Source organism: Canis lupus, chromosome 12, assembly GCF_003254725.2.
Source record: "Canis lupus dingo isolate Sandy chromosome 12, ASM325472v2, whole genome shotgun sequence".
Classification (NCBI taxonomy): Eukaryota; Metazoa; Chordata; class Mammalia; order Carnivora; family Canidae; genus Canis; species Canis lupus.
Window position 1 is genome coordinate 72,288,755 of NC_064254.1, and position 13,965 is coordinate 72,302,719.

General features: G+C 41.5%; 1 protein-coding gene across 1 annotated transcript; it reads right to left on the bottom strand.

The window, feature by feature from the left end:
- Positions 1–276: 276 nt before the first annotated feature.
- DYNLT2 (dynein light chain Tctex-type 2) lies at positions 277–13,782 on the bottom strand. Its single transcript, XM_025444371.2, has 4 exons — positions 13,618–13,782; positions 5,022–5,228; positions 2,301–2,459; positions 277–548 (listed from the first exon to the last, which is right to left on the bottom strand). Exons 1-4 carry the CDS (start codon positions 13,729–13,731, stop codon positions 438–440), a joined length of 591 nt encoding a protein of 196 aa, XP_025300156.1. The 5' UTR covers positions 13,732–13,782; the 3' UTR covers positions 277–437.
- Between the last annotated feature and the right edge of the window lie 183 nt (positions 13,783–13,965).

Consider the following 13,965-nt stretch of genomic DNA (forward strand, 5'->3'; position numbering starts at 1 on the left):
ATGTATTAAAATACCATTCAAACATACAACTGCCTTTAGAAGTTTTCCAATATATGTTTTAACATTTAATGTGATACTTTACAAGCCTGTCATAATTGCTACATTTCCTGTAGCAAATTCTAATTGTCTCAAATCTAAAAAGAATAAATAATTTCCCTATATTAGAATCTACTTAGAAGTATTTATATACTCATATCTGTCTATCCCCGTATGTATCATTCATACTTTTATACTTTGGGGTAATAGAACTTTAATAAATATTATAACAAGTAAGTATGAAGGTAAAAACGTGGCCTTGTTTGTTGTTACAAGAATACAATGAAGCTTCAACTGGAGGCAAAAGTATAGCTAATCAAAGCTACTGTGAAGTTGGCAAATCTTCAAAGTCACATATCTTGGAAAAGTTGAGAAGCAAGGACTCCCGTACATGTAATGAGCTATTCACAATAGAGAGCAAACACCAGGGCCAAGGCAACATACGTTTCCGTTTCATGTTTTGCCCCAACCCAGCTGTCCCATGCAACATCCCAGATCCATCTGCTGGCGATCTGTGACACACAAATTTCGAAAGACCAACTTTAGGTAGAACATGTTAAGAAGTAATCGTCAAGTCTATACGGTATCTTAGATAGTGATATTTTGAAAGTAATTTGTCCAATTTCCCTTTTCCAGAAGGGGCCCCTCTTCTCTTCCTGGAGCGGTCCTTATCTGACATGGAGACTGGACCTTAGCAGAGCATCTGGTTGGGGGATGAAAGCCCTCTGTAACTGGGTTAAGAGTTCTGCATACAATACAACTCTGCTGTGTTATAGTTCATGGTATGGAATTTTCCTTTCCACCCTTAAGGTATTTTCAAGGGAAAGTTTATTAGAACATTATTTTGAAATAAAGAAATGGCATTGATTATACAAGCAGGCTGTTAGAGAAAATTCTAAATCTTTTGCTTTGCTCACAAAGCCACACAATTTGACTACAGCCTACTTTTCCGTGGTGGATGCACATGGCCACAAACCTTTCACGGCTTCTATATCTCCACCCCTTGAGTATGAATTAACCTTGGGACTTGCTCTGAGCAAAAGAATGTGACATAGTGTAACTTCCAAGCAAGGCTGTCACAGGTCGTCTGCTCCCACCTGCTCAGAACATTTCCCACATAAGGAAACCCACTCAGCCAGTACAGTACCGTTATGCAATATACATCCTACCCGTGTCCGCTACCCAAATATACCACAAGCACACAGGTTATTAACCAAGCACACAGGGCCCACGGCCTTGGCATCTTTGCTCTCCCGTGTTCTTGGGGGGCAGGTCTCCAGCACAGCTGGTTTCTTCTTGATGTTCAGCTTACCAGAGGGCATTTCCCATCTCCAGACAGCCCCAGCAGTCATTCTGCCACTCTGGCACATTGTCCTACCTTACCCTCCTCCGTGGAGCACCTGCCACCAACTAGACCTATGTGCCAGTGCTCTCCTCTCCAGGATCCAAGGCACCTCTGTGTCACTCACTCTCATGTGGCTACCACTCCTCTGCCTGCTTCCACATGCACGTCACTCATCCACAAAGACTGCAAACTGTGTCCAGCTGCCACACATTCACGGGCAGTTCACAAGAACCTCATGTGGCCCAGTGGTGTGCAATCATATTTGTAAATGACAATAATCCCCTTGCTGCTTACTGAGGACTCTGTGCCAGAGACCACGTAGAGGGCTTTCTTACCATCTCATTTGATCCTCAGGGCAGCTGCAGCCAGGGTCACCATCCCCATCTTACAGATGAAAAGAGCGATTAGGCCCAGGCTACAGGCTCTGACTGCAGCTGCCAGTGTTTGTATCTAGGCCAACCAGACTCGAACACCGGGCTGTCCCACCATCCACCCTATCCCATTTCTTAAACTCCGACCTGCGTTGTTTTCTGCCCTCAAGTATGGTAAAAAATCCTGGAGAATCATGGTCTGCGTCTCCCCATTTTCTGTCTTTTTCTCAGTACCTAATTCCCATTAGTCCTCAAAATAAATTTACTTGTTAATTATCAAATGACATTAAATTGTCAAAATTAGTATGATCAAGGAACAGGATAGCTACAGTTTAATAAATTATCAGTAGAAAATCGCCATCTCTGGGTTAGTACTTTTCAAATAATAGGTAGTGAAGGAAGACAGAGCTAACAAAATTGTCATTTGTCAGAGAGGCACCTTAGAACCTTGAAGTGCCCTGCAGGTGGATGGCACAGGAAGGGTCAGGTCACTAGAGGGGAGAACTCAGAGAACTGGCTGATAGATGCTGGGTCAGTGTGGTACTCACATTTATTGCCTGACCAGTCTTTTGAATAAATAATACTTTTATAACGAACTTGTAACGGTGGTACCCAAATTCTTTCACTGCTGACAAGATGCGGTCTGCTAATTCAAGTGACAAATGAGAGAAGACTTTATCATCATATTTGACATCCTTAAGACTCTCCTTTAAAAGAACAGGAAAAACATTTTCATTTTCAAACCAAATATTTTCTACATAAAAACTCAAGAAAACATGTGTCTAAATAATACATATAACTTAAAAAAATACATGCATTCCCAACCAAATAACATTAAATGACTGTTTTACCAATCGATTTCAATAATAATGTTGAATAAAGTTTATTTTGGCTTTTAGCTACATTCAATTTCTCTTCATTACCAACCCTTAACCTGTAAGTTTTTCTTAACTAGATCACCCCATCATACAGCTGTTAGGGAGACATGGGAATTTTAAAAGAATGCTTCTGGGGATTCTTAAGTAGATGAAGGAAATTTTTCTATAATTTCCATATTAGCTAAAACTCAGACTTGAGTTTTCCTAAAGCCTGAATTTCCTGGACAGGAGTTTGTATCATGTGCCTCCTGTCTTCCCCAGTCTTCCTGAATTAAGCCACTTCTCTAGCCCTCTCCCCATGGCTTTGCACTCTACTGCTCTCTCTCAGGTCTCCAGGTGGACGCCGAGGAGATCCCAGGTTTTCCACCACATCGGCTATGGATTAATTACAGCTGGGGAGACACATGTGTGTTATGAAGTACGAAGCTTTCCCACAGCCCATAAGCAGACTGGGCCACCTAGTGAGCTAGCCAACTGCAAGTGCCTTTGACTGACCTGGGCAGTGATGAATGAACCATGGTTCTGGGTCCTGTGATAACAAAGGAGCTCCTACTAGCTAATTTTATAGGCATGTAACAACAAATATGTTGCTCTTTTTTTGTTTGTTTGTTTCCCTTCTAGAATGGTGCTGGATCTAAAACTCTGTCTAGAAGCATTTGTTTCCCTCAGGCATTGGCTGTGGTTCGTCATCTTCCAGGCACTTAGTAACATCTATTCTCTCTTCTTTTTTTTTTTTTTTTTTTTCTATTTTTTTTTTTTTTTTTTTCTATTCTCTCTTCTGAATCTGCCTAACAGACCTCAGGTTTCCCCCACTTGCTCTTTTTTTTTTTTTTTTTTTAAGATTGATTTATTCATGAAAGACGCAGAGAGAGAGAGTTAGAGACATAGGTAGAGGGAGAAGCAGGCTCCATGCAGGAAGCCCGATGTGGGACCTGATCTGGGAACTCCGGGATTATACCCCCTGCCAAAGGCAGACACTCAATCACTGAGCCACCCAGGGGGCCCACCCCCACCTGCTCTTATTTAACAAACAATGAGTGCTTGCTATAGGAAGATTCCCACAAGCCCCAGCAGTGTATACTATTTCTCTAGAGCTATGTTGAATGTTCTGTGAACCCAAGGGAAAAGCCCTGCCCTTATGACCTCTAGCTATCCACCTTCATATCCAATCAGCTGTTCCAGGCCCCGTCTTGCTCAACACAATTCTGTAAATTATGGCATGTAAATACAATTTGAAATCCTATTATGTTCAATAAATCTGAACTCAGTCTATGTGGTAAGGCCAAGCAAGAGACACACCAAAATGTATACTCTCATGTCACATTATGTCTGCTGTTAATGTTTAGATAAGAAGGTAATCAGTAATTACTTTATTGTATTAAATTGAGTTGACATTCTTTATTTCCTTAAGTCATACTATCATTGCCAAATATCATCCAACAATTAATAGTTCAGCTTAGAAATGTACCTGTCTATGGTAGTCGAGGGAGGCTAGAGTACCCCTCTTAAATATTCTTCTGTATTAATAAAAGTTAATTCATTTAGATAATTAACTTTGATATAATTAAAAAGGTATTAATCATTTATACAAAATAAATTACATTGAAACTTTCTTCCCAACAGCTAGCTCACATCAGTTGTTACTGAGGGAATTCACCTTGTGAACTGACAGAGGAGGTAAGTTTGAAACAAGGAACATATGTCGGGTAGACTCAGGCTTGGTGGAGTCCCTGAGGGGAATCCAGCCATCAGAAAATTTTGCCTGGGTGCCTGGTGCCCAGAAATGGAGACCACAGATGAAAAGGGGATTCCTCAAACTTTCTATAAACATTTTAAAAGATTTGGTTCTTTATTACGAAAGATGGAATTCTTTCTGTCTGAACAACATAGCCCTCAGATACCAACACTCATTTAAATAATGCTGGTATTAATATTAGTATTGCAGTATTATTTTATAAAATTGAAGAAGCTTTTTTGGACTAGCCTGGAAACAACCGCCTTAAATGACCTTTAGATTCCAGTCAGTTTAAAAAAGGGAACCTGTGCGCATGTTGGCAGCCACTTGTCCTTAGACGTGTTAGTGTACAGGAACCAACTGTTCATACCCATTTACAGATTCAGTGTGTCTTGTTTAACTCATTTCTCCAAATATGGGAAAACATGAAACCTGAGGGATAAATTTATGGATAATTAAAAGTTGAAATAACAAAAGAGTTAAATCTAGCTCACAGCATCGATGTGAAGATTCTTGAGTATGACTACAAAATACTGTCATTTTCAGAAATAAGTGCTGCAAAAAAAAAATCAATCAAATATACACCATAGATCTTAATAAAGTTTATCAAACCCCCAAAGCTAAGATACTGCTGTCATATGTATTTATCAACCTACCTTTAATATCTGCTGGACTTTAGTTTCTACTGAATGAGCTTGGAATTTTTTCAATGGTTCCATTCTATATGAATTAGCAAACTTCAGTTTTGCCAGGACACTCTTCCATTCTTTACCTAGATCAGCAATTGATTCATCAAATGGAGGCTCTACATACTGAACATCATGAAATGATTCTCTCAGTCTGTCTCTTAAAATCTGTGCATACTGAAAGAGCAGGGAAGGAGAAGAGAAAGAGATTACTTTTTTAATCGTACAATGAAATTTAAGATTTAAGAACCCTGGCATAATGGGACAAAATTGGCACAAAGTTTGGAATTCCATTCTACTTGACTTCTGTGATAAAGGAGTTGCTGAATCCTAGATTCACTGATTCACTCCTAGCTATCAGTTGGGTTAAAGAAAAAAAAAAAAAGAATCTAACTAGCTAGCTATCATCTATTTATCTATAAACACAAATTTGCATACGTATATTTAAAATATCCATGGAAGATACAAAAGAACCAGAAACAAGACAGGCCTCCAGAGAGGACAATTGGGGGGGCTAGGAGACAGGCATGTTAAGAAAACTTTCTGGTTCTCTACCCTGAGATTATGAAAATATTATCCTTCATAGTCTTACAATTTTACTTTTACTTGTCTTCAAATAAATACCATTATTTCTGTAAGTCTTTACATAACATTTACATAAATAAGTTTTAAGTTGAAAAGATAACAAAAGTGTATTGATTTGGGGATCCCTGGGTGGCGCAGCGGGTTGGCGCCTGCCTTTGGCCCAGGGCGCGATCCTGGAGACCCGGGATCGAATCCCACGTCAGGCTCCCGGTGCGTGGAGTCTGCTTCTCCCTCTGCCTATGTCTCTGCCTCTCTCTCTCTCTCTCTGTGTGACTATCATAAAAAAAAAAAAAAAAAAGTATTGATTTGGTACAGACATCATTCTGCTTTTGACATTCAACATTCATTATCTGCCATTCAACACTCCTTAAAGAAAAGGAGTTTATTGGTGCCTAATATGGTCCAGATAAATGGTCTAGGCTCTGAAGTTACAGTGGTGAGCTTCATTGTAATAGTCAGGGATTAATTGTTTGGCTTATGTTAACTCATAATCAAGTAGTCTGCATTCATGGAGGGATAATTCTAGGAGAGAGGAGAGCTGATTAACAATTAAAAAGCAAGGCAGCCCAGGTGGCTCAGCGGTTTAGCACCTGCCTTGGCCCAGGGTGTGATCCTGGAGTTCCGGGATCGAGTCCCATGTTGGGCTCCTTGCGTGGAGCCTCCGCCTGTGTCTCTGCCTCTCTCTTTCTCTGTTTCTCAAGAATAAATACAATCTTTAAAAAAAATTAAAAAGCATATAGGAAAATGAGTAAGTGAATTTAAATAGTAGCAATTGCTATAAAAATAAAATTACATGACTTGGTAGAACTCATTGTAATTTAGACCGAACAATCAGAGAAGGCCTCTCTGAATGAAGTTAGGTTTGGGCTGAAGCCCAAAAAGAACAAAGGCTTTAAGGCAAACTGTTCTAGAAGCAGGTTTGCAGTCAGTGTGAGTCCAGTGTTCTGAGTAACGCAGAGTGGTGACATTTGATTTGCTACTACTTTCCTGAGAATTTTTGCATCTACATTCATTAGGTTTATTGACCTGTAGTTCTCTTTTCTTTGGTGTCCTTGTACAGTTTTGGTGTCCAAGTAATGTCAGCCTCATATAATTAGTTTGGAAGTTATAGAAGTTCCTCTTCTATTCTTTTGAAGAGTTTGAGAAAGATTGGTATTAATCCTTCTTTGACTGTTTAATAGAATTCACCAGTGAAGCCATCTGGTCCTGGACTATTGTTTGTTGGGAGGTTTTTGATTGCTGATTTGATCTCCTTACTACTAATTGGTCTGTTCAACTTTTCTATTTTAGGAATTTACACATTTTTTCTGAGCTGTCCAAATTTTTGGCATATAATTGCTAGTAATCTCTTATGATCCTTTGTATGTCTGTGGTATCAGTTGCAATGTCTTTTCTTTCATGTGTTTTTCTTCTTTCATTTCTGGTTTTATTTGAGCCCTCTCCTTTTCCTTGGTGAAATCTAGATAAAAGTTTGTCAATTTTGTTTATCTTTTCAATGAACCAGCTCTTAATTTCACTCTCATTCCTGGTATTGAGAATTGATCTTTTTCTTTTCCTGATTAGTCTCACTTCGGGAAGGGCTGGCAAACTTTCTCTGTAAAGAGTCAGCTAGTAAATATTTTATACACTGTGGACCAACTGTGGTAATTGCACTGCTTCTTCTCCTCCAACTCTCCTTTTGTCCTCTTCTTTCACCATCTCCATCTATCTTTTTAAAATAACCCTTTAAAAATATACAAACCATTCTTAGCTCATAGGCTGTGCAAAGATAGGCAGCAAGCCACATTTGACCCACAGGCTGCTGTTTGCCAACTCTTAGGTGGGAAGTTTATCAACTTTATTTTTCCAAAATATCTTTGGTTTCATTAATCTTGTTTTTCAGTTCGCTATTTCATTGACTTTCACTCTTGTTTTTATTACCTCCTTCCTTTTGCTTACTTTGAATTTAGATGGTTCTTTTTCTAATTTGAACTGATAGTTGAAATACTGATTCAAAATGTTTCTAATATAGATGTTTAGGGCTATAAATTTCCCCACCTACTTCAATAGCTATTACCTATAGTTTTTGAAATATATGTTTATTTTCAGTTGAAAATATTTTCTCTTTTACTTTATCTCAAGTTATTCAGAACCGTCATTTAATTTTCAGACAATTTGTACTTTTCTATATATTTTTCTGTTAATGATTTTTAATTTATTCCATTATGGCCAAAGAACATATTTTGTATGATCTGAATATTTTTTTTTAATTTTTATTTATTTATGATAGTCACACAGAGAGAGAGAGAGAGAGAGGCAGAGACACAGGCAGAGGGAGAAGCAGGCTCCATGCACCGGGAGCCCGACGTGGGATTTGATCCCGGGTCTCCAGGATCGCGCCCTGGGCCAAAGGCAGGTGCCAAACCGCTGCACCACCCAGGGATCCCCGATCTGAATACTTTTAAAGTTATTGGGACTTGTTCTATGTCCCAGGACATAATCTTAGTGATGCTTCATGTGCACTTCTAAAGAACATTTATGGGATCCCTGGGTGGCGCAGCGGTTTAGCGCGCCTGCCTTTGGCCCAGGGCGCGATCCTGGAGACTCGGGATCGAATCCCACGTCGGGCTCCCGGTGCATGGAGCCTGCTTCTCCCTCTGCCTGTGTCTCTGCCTCTCTCTCTCTCTCTGTGTGTGACTATCATAAAATGAAAATTTAAAAAAAATGTTAAAAAAAATAAAGAACATTTATTCAGCTGTGGTTGCATGGAGTATGCAATAAAAGTGCACTAGTTCAAGTTAATTATTGTTCACATATTTTATATCTTTATTAGATTTTTGTCTATTCTATAAATTATCGATATAGAGATGTATTGAAATTTCCAACTGTAATTATGGATGTCTATTTCTGTAAGAACACATGAAGTTTTTGTGTCCTGTATTTCAAAGCTCTGACTTTAGGTACATAAACAGGATTGTTGGGTCTTTCAGATAAATTGACTTAGTATTATTAAATGACTCTCTTTATCTAGTATTGTTTAGAAATGTATCTTGTCTTATACTAATGTATGTACTCCAGCTTCCTATTAGGATCACATGATAGATCTTTTCCCATTCTTCCCATTTATGTTTAATGTAATTGTCATGATTGTGTTTAAATCCTTCATATTTTTTGTTTCCTATTTGTCACATGTGTTCTTTGTTCCTTATATCCAATTTAAAAAAATATTTTTTTATTCATGAGAGACACAGAGAGAGAGAGAGGCAGAGACATGGGCAGAGGGAGAAGCAGGCTCCCTGCGGGGAGCCCGATGTGGGACTCAATCCCAGGACCCCGGGGTCACGCCCTAAGCCAAAGGCAGATGCTCAACCACTGAGCCATCCAGGTGCCCCACCAGCGTTTTGATATGTCCTCATATGGTCATCCCTCTGTTTGTCCTGTGTTCTAATCTCCCGTCATGTTAGATTAGGTCCACCCTAACAACCCCATTTTTTTTAAAGGATACTTAAAAAGTCTTTATACTTGGGGATAAAGTTTTGTATAAGAGAATTTTAAAAAGAAGTGAGAAGTTTAAAAGTGCTCTTTTAAATAGTTTTTATAAATTAAAAAAAATAAATAATTTACTGGTAAATGTATAATCCATATAAGTCATTCTTCTTTTTAAGTTTTTTTTTTTTTTTTTAATTCTGGGTAGTTAACATACAGTGTTATATTAGTTTCAGGGGTACAATATAGTGACTCAACACTTCTGTAGATGACTCAGTGCTCATCATGATATGTGTAATCCTAATCCCCATCACATATTTCTCCCATCATTCCACCCACTACCCTGCTGGTGATCACCAGTGGGTTCTCTATACTTAAGAGTCTGTTTCTTGGTTCCTAATGACTCCATTTTAACTTAATTATCTCTTTAAAGGTTCTGTCTGCAGGAGCCCCTGGGTGGCTCAGTCACTGAACCTCTGCCTTTGGCTCAGGTCATGATCCCTGGGTCCCGGGATCAAGTCCCATCTTGGGCTCCTTACAGGGACCCTGCTTCTCCCTCTGCCTGTGTCTCTGCCTCTCTCTCTCTCTCTCTGTGTCTCTCATGAATAAATAAATAAAATCTTTAAAAAATAAATAAAGGCTCTGTCTCCAAATACAGTCACATCCTGAGGTACCAGGGATTAGGACTTCAACATAGGCATTTTGAGGGGACATGATGAGACATAATAGTCTGCCCTCTGACCCCCCAAACTTATTTCCTTCTCACATGCAAAATACTTTCAATAGTTTCTGGTAGGAGTTACTCCATGTTGTCTGCTAGTTGAAGTCCATCAAAACTCTGTTTTATTCACCAGACTGCATTATGTTTTAGAGAAAAGAGGTATTATTTGCTCCTTAAACCTCTTAAAAACAAACTTTATTATGTTCTATTCAGAGAATGCCTCTCTAGAGTAATTGCCACCCCCCCCCCCCACACACACAATATACTCAAGGGATACAGCTACAATGTATTTGTAACTACAGTGGCTTCCAACTTTAATGAGTCCCTTGGGGATAGAGCATGCATGCATGGTTTGAAAATAACAGATTCTAACATACTGAAACTTCACAACTCTACCATTTCTTCCTTATATATAATTTTGATCTTCTTTTTTTTTTTGTTATTTTTTTGTTTTGATCTTCTTTTTAAGAATTATTTATTAATGAGACACACATAGAGAGACACACATAGAGAGAGACACACACAGAGAGAGGCAGAGACACAGGCAGAGGGAGAAGCAGGCTCCATGCAGGAAGCCCGACGTGGGACTCGATCCCAGGTCTCCAGAATTACTACCTGAGCCGAAGGCAGGTGTCCAACAGCTGAGTTACCCAGGCATCCCATAATTTTGGCCTTTTGATTCAGTTTTCCTTTTATTCATTATTTTATCTCTTCATTACAGAAAAATCTAATTCTAAAAATTAGGAATGTCTTAAATATGATCAACTTTTTAAAAGATTTTTAAAAATTTATTCATGAGAGACAGAGAGAGGCAGAGACACAGGCAGAGGGAGAAGCAGACTCCCTATGAGGAGCCCAATGTGGGACTGGATCCCAGGACCCCTGGATTGTGACCTGAGCCAAAGGCAGACCCTCAACCACTGAGCCATCCAGGTGCCTCTGATCAACATTTTCACATCTACTAAAATAACCTGACTTTAACCCAGTGATATAGCATTTCCTCATGTTGAGCCTGCTTATAATCCTAAAATAAACGGAATTCAGTTATAAGATGCCACTATATTATAACAATTATTATTATATTAATATACTAATTAAAGGCTATTTGGAGTGCCTGAGTGGCTCGATTGGTTAACCATCTACCTTCATCTCATGTCATGATCCCAGTGTCCTGGGATCAAGCCCCAAGTCAGGCTCCCCGCTCAGTGGGGAGTCTGCTTTTCCCTCTCTCTCTGCCCCTTCTCTCAGTTCATGCACACACACACTCTGTCTTAAATAAATTTTAAAAAATCTAATTAAAGGCTGTTTGCTTATATTTAAGATTTTAAAATGTATGTACACAAGTGAAATTAAGCAAGTCTTCAATTTTTTGGTCATCTGTTTAAGGTTTTGGGATCTTTGGTGAGAGTTTACAGAATGGGAGAGAAGGTTAAAGAACCAGACACAACGCACATCAGTATTCTGTCCCCAATTTGAATTTATCTCAATCATTTTATTACAGTATTCCATTAAGTGTTCATCTAATTAGCCATATTTGGTTCTCATCTATAACACAAAGAGAGTGATAGTTCATCAAAACTCTATCCAATGAGGAATGGATTAATCCTCCAAAAGAAAATGGAGACGTTATTACTAGAAGAAGAAAAAAATGGATACAGCTTATATAACATTAAAATATATTTATATTGATTAAATTGTGTGGTGTACCTTCATGTTTCCAATGAACACAGGAATTGTCTACTACCCAAAAGTTAGAAATTACACATAAGTGCACTTACTGTCCTCATGTATATTTAGTGAGCATATGTGGCATGCATTCTCAGTTTCCTCACAATTTCTGGTCGATTAAAATTTCTGACTCCTAGAAGCCTAGGTCTTTAAGACAGCCCTATCAAATAAGCAACAATGACCTTGGTCCATGTCCCTTTACTCCCAGACTTTGGTCTACGTAACATCTCTCTCTCTATCTCTATCTCTATCTATCTATATCTGTATATATATCTTTTAGGATTCAGTCTTATTCATTTTTCAAGACCACTTCTGACCTTTAGCAGGCAGTAATTCCTAAAAGTCACCTTTGTCCGCCTCAAAATACAGAAATTTTTCTTTGTTGCTAGTGATCTATGTATGAGACAGATTTATTACCAGGCAACACCATTGATCCTTGAGCTCGAAGGTTAGGGGCACTGACCACTGCCTCCAGTAAAAAAAAAAAAAGAAAAAATTTCTAACTTTTGACTCCTCCAAAACTTAATGTATTGTCTACTGCTGACCAGAAGCCTTGCCAATAATACAAACAGCTAGTTAACACACGTTATATACTATATTCTTATAATAAAGTCAGGTAGAGAAATGTTTTTCCAAATTGTTACAAATACCCCTCAAATTTTTAAACTTATTTATTGAAAAAATCTGTAAGTAGATCCGTGTGGTTGGAGTTCATGTTGCTCAGGGGCCAAACTGCCCAGCTCAGCTTTTGGGAGCATGAAACTCCAGCTCCAACAGAGTAAGGTTTCTGGCCTCGCTCTCCTCGTGCTCTTCATTTTGTGAACTTGCTTTATTTTTCCTCCTCTCATCTGTTTTTCCCTTTGTAAAATGGTGTCATTAGAACCTAAATTGTTGGGACGCCTGAGTGGCTCAGCGGGTGACCGTCTGCCTTTGGCTCAGGTCACAATCCTGGGTCCGAGGATCGAGGATCGAGTCCCTGCATCCCGCTCCCCGCAGAGAGCATGCTTCTCCCTCTGCCTGTGTCTCTGCCCCCTCTCTCTTGTCTCTCAGGAATAAATAATATAATATTTTAAAATAAAAAGAACCTAAAATATTGCTGTGATCTGTTCTGATTCCTGTTTCATTACTTGAAATATTTAGGCTCTGCTCTCCTTCAGCCTGGCGTATGGGTCCCACGAAGTAGGTGGGAAAGGAAACCACGGGAGGAGCAGGCCAGGCGCCCCGCAGGGGGGGCCAGACTCCCTCTGACCTTATGGTTCCGTCCCCTTGAACAAATTCCTTCCTCACTTAATGTCTCAGCAAGAGGAGGAGTCTCAACTGCAGTCATGCTTTCCGGACTAGGATCCCACACAAATCCTGGTGTCATCCCACCCGGGAAAGTGAGTGGCATCCTCCATTAATTCCAGACAGTTAGTCCTGCATTTATTTTTTTTCTCCTGCAGGTCCCTCAAATACGGGGACTGCAGCTGCTTCTGAAAGCTCCACATATCGGACGCTTGTCCTTGAAACGCAGCACGTGTGCACTGCTGTCCACGCCTGCGCGGTCGTCAGGAGCGCGAGGCTCGGGTCATGGCACGAGGTCCTGGTGATGGCAAGAGGCCCCGTCAGGGGCGTGAAGTCCCGTCAGGAGCGTGGGTCTGCCCCGTCGGGAGCACCAGGTCCCGTCAGGAGCACGAATAAATAAATAAAAATTAAAAAAAAAAAAAAAAAAACCAGGCCCGTCAGGAGCGCAAGGCCTGTCAGGGGCGCGAGGTCCCGGTCACGGCACGAGGTCCCGTCGGGAGCACGAGGCCCGTCAGGAGCACGAGGCCGGTCAGGAGCGCGAGGCCCCGTCGGGAGCGCGAGGCCCCGTCAGGAGCACGAGGCCCCGTCGAGAGCGCGAGACCGTTCAGGAGCACGAGGCCCGTCGGGAGCACGAGGTCCCGTCGGGAGCATGAGGCCGGTCAGGAGCGCGAGGCCCCGTCAGGAGCACGAGGTCCCGTCAGGAGCGCGAGGCCCCCCAGGCGCGCGCTGGGGGCAGGAGGGCAGCGGGCCGCTCACCGACGCCCTCCCCGCCCCCGCACTCACTGCCTCCTTCTCGAACATGCTGGGCCTCCTCTCCTTCCGAGGCTGCGGCGGCGTCTGCGGCGGCTGAGGGGCCGAGCTCGAGGCCGGCTTCCCGCCCCGCCCGCGCCTGTCCATGTCCCTCCTCTCGCCGCCACGCCCAGCGGCCCGCCTCGGCCCGCCTCGGCCCGCCTCCACCCGCCCCTAACGTCCGGGCCGCTTCCCGCGAGAGCTCAAGTCGCGCGCGTGCGCCGGCCGCAAGTGCGGCCCCCAGGGGGGCGGGGCGAGGCGCGCGTCATCCCTCGGCGCCGGCCACCAGGAACCGGAAGTGACGGCGGCGGGGGTCGGGGCTGCGCCTGAGCGCGGCCGGCG